General features: G+C 43.1%; 1 protein-coding gene across 1 annotated transcript in view; it reads left to right on the forward strand.

Moving 5' to 3' along the window:
- The first annotated feature begins 8,373 nt into the window (after positions 1–8,373).
- Positions 8,374–13,317, forward strand: part of ANKRD33B (ankyrin repeat domain 33B) — a 42,635-nt gene continuing 37,691 nt past the window's right edge. The window contains exon 1 of the mRNA XM_054059895.1: positions 8,374–9,032. Within this exon, the coding sequence (XP_053915870.1) occupies positions 8,607–9,032 (426 nt within the window). The 5' untranslated portion in view covers positions 8,374–8,606. The remainder of the gene's footprint in view (positions 9,033–13,317) is intronic.

The following is a 13,317-nucleotide window of genomic DNA, read 5'->3' on the forward strand; positions in this document are numbered from 1 at the left end:
ATGAGTCATTTAAAGCATTTGAGTAGTGCCAAAATAAGACCTCTGTATGTTTCAAGTTACATTTCGCAAATCAATTTCAGCACCTACAAAATGAGGCTGATATTCACCTTTACGACACGAGCTGAGATGCTTTGCTGAAACATGTCAAGCACTTGAAATTCTTACAGGAGAGTAGATAATAAAATGAAATGGTATATATGAATGCATTATGGCAGCAAAACTTCTAGACATTCACTTTTATTTCTTTACTTTGTGGAATTGTTTCTATTTCTGCTTTTGTATCAATGTTTCTCCAGTACTGGATTGCATTAGATAGCAGCATTCAACCCGCAGTCTGAATTAGATAAAACTGAAATAGAAAGAGGATTAAAAACATAATATTTCAGAAATAGAAACTGGGTCACATATTAAGGCTTTCTCCATGGTTTGCCAGAAAAATTAGAATTAGGATGAATTCAGCACTGACTCCCTTACGGTCTGCTGATGTGGGGCAGTAGTAGGGATAAAAACACCATCTGAGCCTCTATAAAACTGTAATGTCCTTAGGTTCCAAACATCATAGGAGTGGAGAGGTGTACCATTGTCATTCAGGAGCAAAACCTCGGGGATGGAAGGGCTCGAAGCCCCCACAATCGTGCAGGAAATCTGTAGAAGAGGGGTGAACTGATCTTAAGCTTCAGAAGTGTAAGGGTAGATGTGCTACACACTGCATATAGAATGGCATCAGCAGACTTGTTCATACCAGTATCAACACAACCTGGTTTTGGTTACACAATTTGACAATAAGGAAGAGGAATTATTGTTGGAAAATGTGAAGCAAACTCATGGTTTAATCCCTGTATGTGGAAAACTGTTCCTTTAGTAAAGAACAAAAGATTCTAGTGAAAACATAGCATTTACTTTAGATACCAAACAGAGTGACACATTTTCACATATATACATGAAGAGTCCTTTGCTACACTAGAGTTCAAAACCAAAACAGTTCACAAATAAATTCTCATGCACATTAATACAGATAAAAAAAGCTGATGATCCCATAATTATAATCTAGTAATGGAATATATATGGGATTTTCCCCTAATCAATTTTACACTTTCATTAATTTCTAGAACTATGTTCTTCTGTTAAAAGATATCAAAATCTAGGAAAACAAAATTTAACTTATTGTTTGAGAAGCGTTTTGCTTTTCCTGCTCTCAGTCTTTGTTAGTCTTCATCCAATGAAAGACAGAGATTGACATTTCAAACAATGAATCTTTTCACCTTGCTATGTGCATACGTAGCACTTTAAGAAATAATATGCAAAGTAAAAAGAAAAAAGAAATATTTTGAAGTGGAGATTTCTGAAATCTACTCTTCAGAGATGGCAGAGGCCCAGGCAAAGATTTTATGCAAACTTCTTTTAGTGCTCAGTATTTTAATAAAGCAGCATCTGAACAATAATAATAAATTTTCATCAGTTTTCTCACAAGAAACTCCCTAAGAGAGGAAAGAAGAGAAATATGAAAACAAAAGTTCCACACCAGAGAATTGTTGAAAAGCCTCAAGAATCTTCACTGTCAACATAGTCTACAGTAGCATATATTTGGCTCTGTAGGAACTTTATCCATCCTTCCCTGCCTTCACTTGCATTTGCTTCTCCACTGTCAGCCTTCTACCCATCACCTTATGAAATATCAAAAGAACGTATAAAAGCATAATATTAGCTTATTTGATCTGCCTTACCAATGCCACAACAGTTGTTCTTCACAGTCCCAAGGAAATAATCCCAAGAGTCAATTCAGTAGCTTCGAAACTTCCTGCAATGAAGATGAGCCCTGACAACCAGTGCAGAGGAGGTAGTTGTACAACTTTCAGGTGCTCCTTGCCCCGTCTACTCAAGCCCACCAAAATTTACCTAGAGAAACCTACTTGCTACTGAGCACTACTATCCTCGGTGAGCTTAGCACTGGCAGGGCTTGCGAGCTTGACTATAAACTAAGCTGAGATCAGCTATACCCAATACTGTTCCTTGACGGAATGATCTTTTTCTAGAATAGGCCATGATTTCGATTTCAAGTAGGAATAAAACATCGATTAATGTTAAAACCAGTACACCAATTATTTTCTCATAGCTATCAAATGAAATTACAAGAACTAGCATCAAATCTTTACACTTATGTCCTTTTGGCATATTAACTGAACAGAGGCACCAATGGGCTGTTATTACTGATACTTGACTTCCAGCACCAGCTGGAAAATACCAGCAACTGAGAAAACACCAACATTTAGCAAGATGATTACTAATATTTCTTATTCTTTGGCTCTACTCTCAACATTCAGCTCAAGCCTTTGGTTTCTAGGAAACGTATTGCAACTTCCACCCATAGCCCCTTAGCAGATGCTACTTCTCAGATCAAGCAGGATTTCACATCAAATATTGTCCAGAGCTTAGGAAAACTGAAGTTGCAACCCCACTCCTTCCAAAGGACTTTGTAAGTGGGGTAGTCCTAGCAAGTTCTGCCGAATCTGTTAATTTGTAAATACTCTCTTCACCTGCTTCCCCAGCTGGAGGAATACGAAAATGAACAGTCTCTCTTTGACTCTTTCTAACTGACCGGAAAGGTTTCCCCAGTGATCTCTGCAACTTAATTAATCTTTACCTTGAATGTCTTCTCCATACACACCTCACCAACAGTAACACTCAAGTATGGTACATCACCTGATGTCTTTTGACTAACATAACGGCAATTTTATGCCTTGCAGCAGCTAGCATTTTTACAATCCTGCTACAGCCCTAGTAAATTATCCAAATAAAAAATACATTATCTGGTGTAATAAACACAGTGTTGGATTTATTCGTCTGCAAGCCCTGCCAAGAACTCAGCTACTCCAGGAACCAGTTTACTTACATCTATGCATAAATATTGTATTGAGACTAACTCTATGTAGCCGGGTTTTGGAGCTGCAACTGGACTGGTTTTGTTTTCTGACCAGCACAATGCTTGAAGACAGCAATACTGAAAGAAATCTATGTCTAAGAATCAAGAATACTATGTCAGTAAAAAATGATACTCCATATCTTTTAGCAGTTTATTTCCCTCAGTGCTCGTGTTTCCCCCATGGACACCTCCCTGGCACCAGTTGTGACCTATGATATGAACCAGTTTGGCACTAAGGTGATGCTGGTGTAGTTCATACCACCAAACCCATTCCCCCATGTTGGCTGTTTGGAGGCTTCAGCTCCTCTTCTGTCTGTGAAGATGGACAGATTTCTCAATGGATGTTTCCCTGTGGTCCTTTGGTGGCTCTGGTATAATACCATCGAAAAGAGGTCCAGCACCCGCAGTAAAATCTTCTATGCGTTTCAGAAAAGGAGCTTTTACAAGCTGTTCAACAGAGAAATAAAGTAAGGAAGCAAGGCTGCTTGTAGGTTTAACAGTGTGTACATTGCATTCTCCTTTTACGTGTTCCCAGCACAAACCTACGAAGCAATGAGTGAGGAGACACACAGCTGCAGGAAAGAATATCTGATGTGCAACTGAGAATTTATAAAACCCTTGAACCATTAAAACTGCTTAAATTGCCAGTTTATGGGAATACACTGGGAGATGCATAAGCACCAACAAATGTTAACAGCCTCAATTTCTCATCTGGTAGATTTTTACAGACAAATAAACTGAGGAGAGAGAAATACCCTCAGAATTTCAGAAGAAAGAGCATAGATCTCAGATGGGTAAAAATAAAACAACAACAGGTTTCTTGTTAACCAGAAATTTCAGAAACCTATACAATCTTAGCAACTAAGCATATATGCATATATATAGCAAAATATGTGTATATGGAATAGAAACAAATACTTTTGTTCTAACTGTATTTTCTTTTTAAGAATATTGGCAAAAACTTTCAGTGTGTTATGAATTTTTTCCTTAGGTTAAATTACTGAATGTGAGAAGGACAGGTAACACTCACTGAACCTTCCTAATAATTTTACTCTTGCACATGGATCTCATTAAATCTCAATTTCAGAATTGTTTAGAAATGAAATGGCTTGCAAACCTTAATGAGGCAAACTGAGGGCACCTGATGCTATAGTCATTCCAAAAAAGATTATCTTCAAGGGAAGGTCTGTCTACATACAAACAGGTGGTATCTGCTCTGGATATATTAATTTCCTGCCTTGTTAATACCTAGCAATAAATTTTCATGAGATGCTAATGATGATTATGACTAATAATTTTGCGCTATTTGCTTTAAGATGATAAACTTTATTTCTTTGCTTTTATTACAACGTTTATAAATACCATCATTTAACTTGACTGATATGAACTGGTCTTTTCTAGATGAAAGCTTTGAAGACGTTCTCTTAAAACTGCCATGAAAGCAGCTTTTTTTTTTAATATACTTTGAACAAATTTGTTGTCTTATTCTATGGCCTTTCATCATGTTGCTTTGATTTGATTCGCACAGTGAAACACAAATGACAAGAAACCCCACGTGCCACGTACAAGCTCTGTCACTAAAAGAGCTTAGATACCAGACATAATCTGTTTTAAATCAATAACTGTGTCCAAGCAGACTATCATTTGTGGTAGCTTATTGTCAAGCTGCACGGGGATTAAATAATTTGAACTGCAGTCTCAACGGCAGTTGTAAAAGTGAAAAATTCAGTGGGAAACAGTGTCTGCTCTGTACTAGCCTGACGCCTTGCTTTGAAAGCTCAAGCAATATAACATTATGTTTTGAGAGAAAGGATGAAAGCATCAAGCTTAGGCAAGAGAAAACAGTTTTTATCTCTGAGGTCTCCGCAGAACCTTGGCAGCTGTGGGAGTGAACGGATTCATTTCTCCTCTTTTGATAAGCCAATAAGGTAAATGCTGAACCCAAGGGGAGAAAGGATGAACGCAAGAATAATTTTTTTTTTGCCTGTATTGAAATAACTGTTGTTTCCCTCTAGTTAGAAATAGCAGTTTTCAGGTTTGTTTGTTTGTTCATTTGACTGGTTGGTCTTAAGGGTTTTTTTTTTCGCTATTCGAAGTTAGTGGTGCCTGCATCTTTGCTAACATGGAATCATAGAATCATAGAATAATTAGGGTTGGAAAGGACCTTAAAGATCATCTGGTTTCAACCCCCGTGCCATGGTCATGGACATCCCACTGGATCAGGCTGCCCAAGGCCCCATCCAACCTGGCCTTGAACACCTCCAGGGATGAGGCATCCACAACTTCCCTTGGCAACCTGTTCCACTGTCTCACCACTCTCATGGTGAAGAAATTCTTCCTAATGTCCAGTCTAAATCTGCCCCTCTCCAGTTTGTACCCGTTCCACCTCATACTATCCCCACAAGCCTTTATGAATAGCCCCTCCCCAGCTTTCCTGTAGGCCTCCTTCAGGTACTGGAAGGGCTCTATGAGATCTCGGAACCTTCTCTTCTCCAGGCTGAACAACCCCAACTCTTTCAGCCTGTCCTTGTAGGGAAGGTGCTCCAGCCCTCTGATTATCCTTGTATCCCTCCTCTGGACATGTTCCAACAGCTCCATATCCTTCTTACATTGAGGATTACAGAACTGGACACAGTATTCCAGATGAGGTCTCACAAGAGAGGAATAGAGGGGTAGAATCACTTCCCTCGACCTGCTGGCCACGCTGCTTTTGATGCAGACCAGGATACAGTTGACCTTCTGGGCTGCGAGTGCACGTTGCCGGCTCATGTCGAGCTTCTCATCGACCAGCACCCCCAAGTCCTTCTCTGCAGAGCTGCTCTCAATCACATCATCTCCCATCTTGCACTGAAAATGGAGATTGCCCTGACTCAGGTGCAGGGCCTTACACTTGGCTTTGTTGAATGTCATGAGGTTCTCAGACGCCCACTTCTCCAGTCTGTCCAAGTCCCTCTGGATGACATCCCGTCCTTCCGGTGTGGCAACTGCACCACTCAGCTTGGTGTCATTCACAAACTTGCTGAGGGTGCACTCAATCTCACTGTCAATATAATCGATAAAGATATTGAACAGCACCGGTCCCAGTACGGACCCCTGAGGGACACCACTCTTCACGGATCTCCATCTGGACTTTGAGCCATTGACCACTACTCTCTGAATACGACCATCCAACCAATTTCTTATCCACCTTACTGTCCACCCATCGAATCCATATCTCTCCACTTTAGAGAGAAGGAAGTTGTGGAGGACTGTGTCATATTTTTGCTTCCCTCCTTTTATGACGAGTTCAGGCTGAGAACAATGCATATCCTCCTTCTCAGCTGCAGGGTCTCAAGGAAAAATAAAGTTCTTCCAAAATACAAGTGCTACTCTAAGGAATAACATCCTACAGAGCTGCCATGCTGCAGGTAATGCCGATGTGGAAACATTTGATTTGGGGACAGATGCATACAGCTGTATCAGATGAAGGGCCTTTCTTTACACAAAGTAGTAACAGCAGACAGATAGCGTCAGCATGAACGTGGCTGGTAATATACGTCAGCTATGATCTCAGAGCTGTCTGGAGGTGAAAGAATAGTTTAATCTCATTTCTTCCCAGTTCAGCTTATTTGCAGAAGGAGCCAATCAAGGAGCTATTTATTACCAGTTCTTATTACAGATATCCTTTTTCTAGGTGCTGGTCTACCCTACCAGCTAGAGATCAGCAAGAAGCCACTAGGCTTTGTACCACCCGTGATGTCTGTTCACGTGACATCTTCTTGAATGGCTGTAGAAAGCTACTGCTCAGAGCTCTTTACTCACAGCTACATTTTACTTTTCATTCATACTTTCTTTTAATGTAAAAAGTTTGCATCATACTTTGCCTCACCTCATGCAGAAATACCAGCTCCCATCAGAAAGACAGGGACTTGGACCCTGGATGTTCATCTGCTGAAGCACATCATATATTACAAGGTTTGCTTCGAAGTGCTATTGCAGAGACCAGCTACCCTGTTTTACTGGCTAAAAGGCTATCACTCACCACTTCCCTGCCAGTAAGGAGTGCTAATTCGTGACATTTGAAAGGGAAAAAGGTTTCAGAAGAACAGCGATAGTTTATACATACATTATTCTCCTCAATCTAATCTCCAAACGCCTTCCATAAAAAGTATGTCTGATATCTCTACGGTTGGTAAACTGTTGGGGCTGTGTTATGTGATTTTATGAATTATTTGCTTTAAAGGAAGCTCTCTCTCAAAGCATTCAAATTCTGGCTTTTCAGGTTGATTCTGTCTTTGCCTCTGACAGAGGATCTGTAGTTATTTTGCAGGAATTGCAAGAGTGAGATCTACGGCTGTGCATGAATCTGCCAAATTTCTATAGAGAGTATGTGAACATGTTTAAAAGACTACAGATAGTTTCACTTGAATCCTTTAATTGCTGCACAACACTAGTACTCACATAAGGGAAAATTAATGATCATTAACTCAAATCTAACTTGCACTGGGCTTTAATAAATGTAAGTTTGTAGTCACTTGAAGAATTCTGTGTGGTTTGGCTCCTTGCAACTGTTTAGTGATATGGCAATTATCTGGATCCTAATTGAGATTTAGACTGTATATAAGGAAGACATTTTTTACAACGAGGGTGGTGAAGAACTGGCACAGGTTGCCCAGGGAGGCATCAGAGGCCTCATCCCTGAAAACATTCAAGGTCAGGTTGGATGGGGCTCTGAGCAACCTGATCTGGTTAAAGACACCCTGTCGGACTGGATGACCTGTAAAGGTCCCTTCCAAACCATGATTCTATGGTTTCTATTATTCTAATACAATCACATAATTTACCTTGGTTTCAGTATTTATTTCAGAGATGAATTCGACTCAAATTAGTTGCATTACTGAAAAGTTTCACATACATCACTGTATGCAGGGCTTTTGCCACCCCACAATCTGTGCTGCAGGACTGGTGGCAGCGTCTCCCTCACCCGCCCCAGGTACAGCCGGCCCCACTCCTCCTGCCTCTCTCCACCGGGATGCTGTGGGGATGCTCCCACCTCTTTCTACCGGGATGCTTTGGGGATGCTCCCATCTCACTCAGCCGGGATGCTGCAGGGATGCTCCCACTTCTCTCGGCCGGGATGCTGCGGGGATGCTCCCACCTCTCTCCACCGGGATGCTGTGGGGATGCTCCCACCTCTCTCAGCCGGGATGCTGCGGGCTGTGGGCGGTCGATCTCCCCGCAACCATCGCTGAGATGTCAAGCAGGACTCGGCAGTCCCGCTGCGGATCTTGGAGGTGTCCTGGAAACTGAGGTTTCCCACCTGCCGGCTGCGATTCGGTCTCGCGGCGCGTAAGGAGGAGCAGCCGCCCGCTCCCCCCGCTCGGACACGGCGCCCCTGATGTCAGCGCGCTAAGCCCGAGCCCCAAATCTTCTCACAGAGATATTTGAGCGGATTACGGGCCAGGAGTTTGCAAACTGCCCGCATCTCCCCTGCGGCAGCCTCTCCCCGCTTCCCTGCAGCAGCAAGAGAGCCCGAACCTTCCCTCTCCAAGAAAAAACGGAAAGCAGCAGAATGTCCCGGCCGCCGGGATGCTGCGGGGCGACCTGAAACTTGGGTGAGGGGCGGAAGGGGCAGAGAGGATCCCTGCCCGCCGCGGGTTGGGACGGGGCAGCGCTCGGGGCGCAGGGGAGCGCCCTCGTCCCCGCGATGGTGCTGCGGTGCGGGGACGGCGAGCAGGGAGCCGGGGACCGGGTCTGCCCCGCGCCCCAGCGCGACAAGGAGGTGCCCAGCGCCCAGGAGAGCGGCCCCGAGCAGGGGGATGCCGCCGAGGGGCTGGACGAGGAGGAGGACGAGGAGGAAGAGGATGAGGAGGAAGAGGAAGAGGACGAGGTCTATGAGGACTTCTCCGAGCTGCCCGACACCTGCAGCATCGCCTCGGACGACTCGTTCTACCCGCCGCGGGGGCTGGAGGACGAGGAGGACCGCTGGTCCTTGGCGCAGGGGGACCGCGACAGCCCCGAGGCGCTCAGCCTCTTCCGAGCCTGCTGCACCAACAACGCCGTGGTGCTGCGGGCGCTCATCCGCCAGGGCCCCGAGGGCGACGAGGTGCGGGAGACCGACCGCAACCGCAGGGTGAGCATCCCGCCCCGTATCCCCTCTGCCCGGGCACCCCCGAGCCTTCCCCGAGCCGGGCAGGAGGGGGGAGGCAGCCCTGCAGGGCTGGGGGGCGCTTTTCCTTGGATGGGACGCTGGTTTGCAGTCCCACGCGGGATGGGACACCCCCCGGTGCAGCCCGGGTGGGAGCAGGGCAGCAGCGCGGGGGTTATTTGCTGCCCTTGGCAAAGCAAGCGTCGGCTTTATGGGAAGAGAGAAAAATTGAGATTCCGGTTTTCCTGCCATCCGTTTTGAGTCGGGTCTTGCTTTCCCGCGGTTTGTTGGGAAGAGCGGCATCACTAGTAAGTGCAGTGTTCAGGAGGGCTAACCTTCCTCTCCGTGGGGCAGCCCACCCGCTGCGGTTCTTCACGCTTGTCACACGCAGAATTTGAACAATTGTTCAAAGTTTGTGTTTCCCCTTTTTTTAAAAAATTTATTTTTACTTAGCTCCCCCCAAAATGTAAGGTTGCTCCCAGTTCCTAGAATGCCAAACAGGGCTTGGCGTGTACCTATGCGAAAATCAGACTTTTGGGAGTTCTCCTGGTATTTGTTTTGTTACTGGTGGCCTGGGTTTGGATTCTGTGGCAGTACAGAGTTTGTGGTTTTTGCCTGTTGCTCACTCAATTGTATTGTGCTTCACTGCTTCAGAAGGTGAAAATGCAGGGAAGATTTCCCTGGATGCTGTGTAAATATTGTTTGATCAACAATATTGCAGGTTAGCACAGCAACTCCACTTACTAGTATTGTAGTAATACTATATATATATATATATAGAGTAATATATATATATTTTATATATAAAATGTATATAAAAATAAAGAATTTTTTTACCCATTGTGTTCATAAACAGCAACTAGCCTGTGACAGGAATGTTTTGAAAGAAAGCCCGAGTGATTTTACCTGGGCAACTGATTCGCACATTCTGGCAAAATAAGTAATCTTTGAAACAAAAGCAATGCAATGGTTTGCATTTGGAGCTGTTTGGAAAAGGGCTTTTTTTGTGTCTTAGGTATACGTACTTGTAGGACTTTTCCTGAAAAATATCTTTACTCCCCTCCAAGGATTGTTTGTAATACAGATTTTTAGTGATCTGATTTACAATAAACTTCTGCAGAAGAGTCAAATACGAGGAGTTGTATTGACACATCTGAGAGGACAGCAAACCGTGACACAGAGGTGGGAGTGGGCAGCATAGGGTAGAAACGTTTTAAATCAACTTTTCAGCTGGAGTCGACATTTGTTGCAGTTATACTCTTAGTCAGTACTGTGTGAGGTCCAGACATGTATTATAGGAGATTTTGAAGACTCTGCAGATACATCTATCCACTATATGAGATTTAGACCCGAGTTGGAGGCATTGTGCAAACGCTTGCCTCCACAGAGGCCCATTGTTTCCCTGTGCCTCAAGTATGTGACAGTGGGGCAAGTTTGGCCCCACCATACATGTTGCATAAAAGACAAAGTACCCCACAGCTGTCCTTTCTGAAAGGGTGGCCCTCCCACCCAGCAGAGAGCGTGCAACCGACTGCAAAGCTGGAGGCACTCTCTGCCTCAGGGCTGGCGCTGCACAGAGCTGAGTCAGGGACTGTAACAAAGTTGAATGTAAGCATCAGTCTTCATCTCCCAGCAGCTCATTCTGCAGACGTGATTACATCAGGGGTGTGAAAATAGTGGATTCACCTAGTTGGACAGCACTCGCTTCTCCATCTCACTTCCCCCAAAAACAAGTTGTCATGCTTTATCCCTCCAGTTTCCCAGAAAAGAAACAAGATTTTAGGTTGAGTCCAAGCTGTGTTCCTCTCATCTGTCTAGGATGAACTTCTGTTTCTTCTAAGATTTTATTTCTTTTCTGTGAGGCAAGAGAGAGAGGGAAGAACTTTTTGAGAAGTGGGATGGTGAAGGGAGGGCTGTCCAACTAGGTGAGTAAATCAACTGTTTTCACAAATCTGATCTGATAACCTCTGTTATGTATGCACAGTAAAGTTTCATTTCTGTAATTATTTTTTTTTCTAAATAGACAAGGGGTTATGGTAGTAAGACAATGACATGTTCTGATTCTGAAAGTAAACTCAAATCTCAAAGCATAACATGAAGAAGAAACTTCCTAATGGTAAAATTCTTAAAATGCATTTGGGCACAAACAGCTGAAGTTTTGCCATTGTTTTAGTTTTAAATTTTGACTGTGTCCCTAAAGCAATCCTGTGTGTATATTTAAGATTTGGAAAGAATTATTTCCAAACACGCTAATATCCAGAGTTAACTTTACTTATTTTCCGCAATCTTTTTAATCAAAATGCATCGATTCTCTCTTTTGAGACAATTTTCCAGGGCTGGATAGTGGCTTTTCATCAGATTTCTGCAGTAGTGTATTTTTTCTGTGCTGTTTGTGAGCTGCAGAACCACCTGCCAGGCTCAGGTTTTCATTAAATTCACCTTTCCTGCAGTAAACCACACTCCAAAACATCCGATTTGTTAGTCACCACATATAGCCTGAAGACCAGTACCTTCCCTGTCTCGTTTTCCTTACTATTAAGACAACACCAATTTATATGTCATTGTCTGCACAGCATCCCTAAAGGCTTGATCCCCTCATCTTCAGTTGTACTGCTGTCTGTATATGGAGTCCTGAAAGACTGGCTTGGTACTGCTTGTTTCTTCTCCCTGTCAAATACAACACTGAAATATCTGGAAAACAAATATGACAACATATAGTATACTAATGGTAGATCATGCAGGGTGGCTTCTCATGAATGTTAATATATTTAACTGACTCGTGCTGACAATAAAGAGGGATTTGCAAATATACCTGAGAAAATAATTGTGGCTCCAGTGAAATATCCTGATCTGTCTGAGACCAGAGTGTGATCCAGAAAACGATGCTGCTTTTCTCCATGTGCGGTGGGGACTGGTTTTGCCTCCTTACTAGCCACATTTCTAAAATTTCAGATATTTTCATCTCCTAAGTTTAACATCACTTCGTATTAAATCTTGCCTGGAGACCAGAATTATATATACTCAGAGAGATAAGAGTTTCAAAATCTAGTGTTACCTAACCATAGAATGAAAGCAAATTTAGAAATTTGCCATGACAATAGAGAAGGCAATAAGAAATGTGAGGGAGAGAGAAAAAAGAAGGCAAAAAACATTCTTATGCTAGATTGAAAACAATCACTGCAGCTCATCAGCAGAAAGGTTTTGTGTTAACCATCCACGTGGTATAGTCTGTATTAGTAGATATGCTGTATAACTCTGTATTTTAGAGTTGATATATATGCCAAAATACTCTGTTGTGGTCTTTTTCAGCTTTCTCCAGTTCCATAGACAGCTAGAAATAATTTGCCGTTGAATAGTTTATTTTAAACATACCATTATAGAGGAAATCATACATTTGTGATCTTCATTTTGCTGCCTTAAAAGTCATGAAGGCAAATTAATCTATGTAGCTCAGCTCATAAGCTCTTCTCCTTTCAGAAAATATTCCTAAATCTGTAAATGAGCATAGTTAACTTTTCCGCTTAATACTTTAAACAGGGTGCTGTTGATCAGCATTGCTCTGGAGTAAATTTTCCTTTGAGACACAGCAGTTCTGCAGCTCTGTCACCAAGCAGGTCTGGATTTCTCTTCTCTTCTCTTCTCTTCTCTTCTCTTCTCTTCTCTTCTCTTCTCTTCTCTTCTCTTCTCTTCTCTTCTCTTCTCTTCTCTTCCCTTCCCTTCCCTTCTCTTCTCTTCTCTTCTCGAAGAAAACGGAATTTTGAAGGCTGTTGTTGTTCCTCCTGATCCAAGTTTTTTTTATTTTCCCTGTCATGATGCTTGGTAGGAAAAAAAAAACAACCGTGAAGGGACAACGATGCATCAAAAGCCTGGAAGTTGCTGAATAAAGAAAGATAAGGTAGTGATGTCCTGGCTAGAAACCTACTTGAAAAGATTATGAGAATATAGAATTGTGCCAACTGTGGAAGTAAGCCCAGAGAAGTAGGAGCAAGGGAGGGATTTCCTGTGGGGTGATTCACAGTGTAGCGTAGTATATAAATTAGGGATGTGGTTTCCCTTCTCTCCTTCTTTCCTCAGCAAAGAGCAGTGGGTTTCTCCAGAGAGTGATTCAGGTGTCTATGTTATGCTCATTTATACCTGCTGTCCCCTCACTCCCTGCCAAAGAGTCTTCCTCTGCTGACTTTCAAGAGAGTTTGCAGACACTGGGTTCACAAGACTCCTCATTTGGGCACTATGCGTACCTTCAGACGTGGACATGCTGTATTGGAGAGCA

This window comes from Cuculus canorus, chromosome 2, assembly GCF_017976375.1.
Source record: "Cuculus canorus isolate bCucCan1 chromosome 2, bCucCan1.pri, whole genome shotgun sequence".
In the NCBI taxonomy this organism is placed as follows: domain Eukaryota; kingdom Metazoa; phylum Chordata; class Aves; order Cuculiformes; family Cuculidae; genus Cuculus; species Cuculus canorus.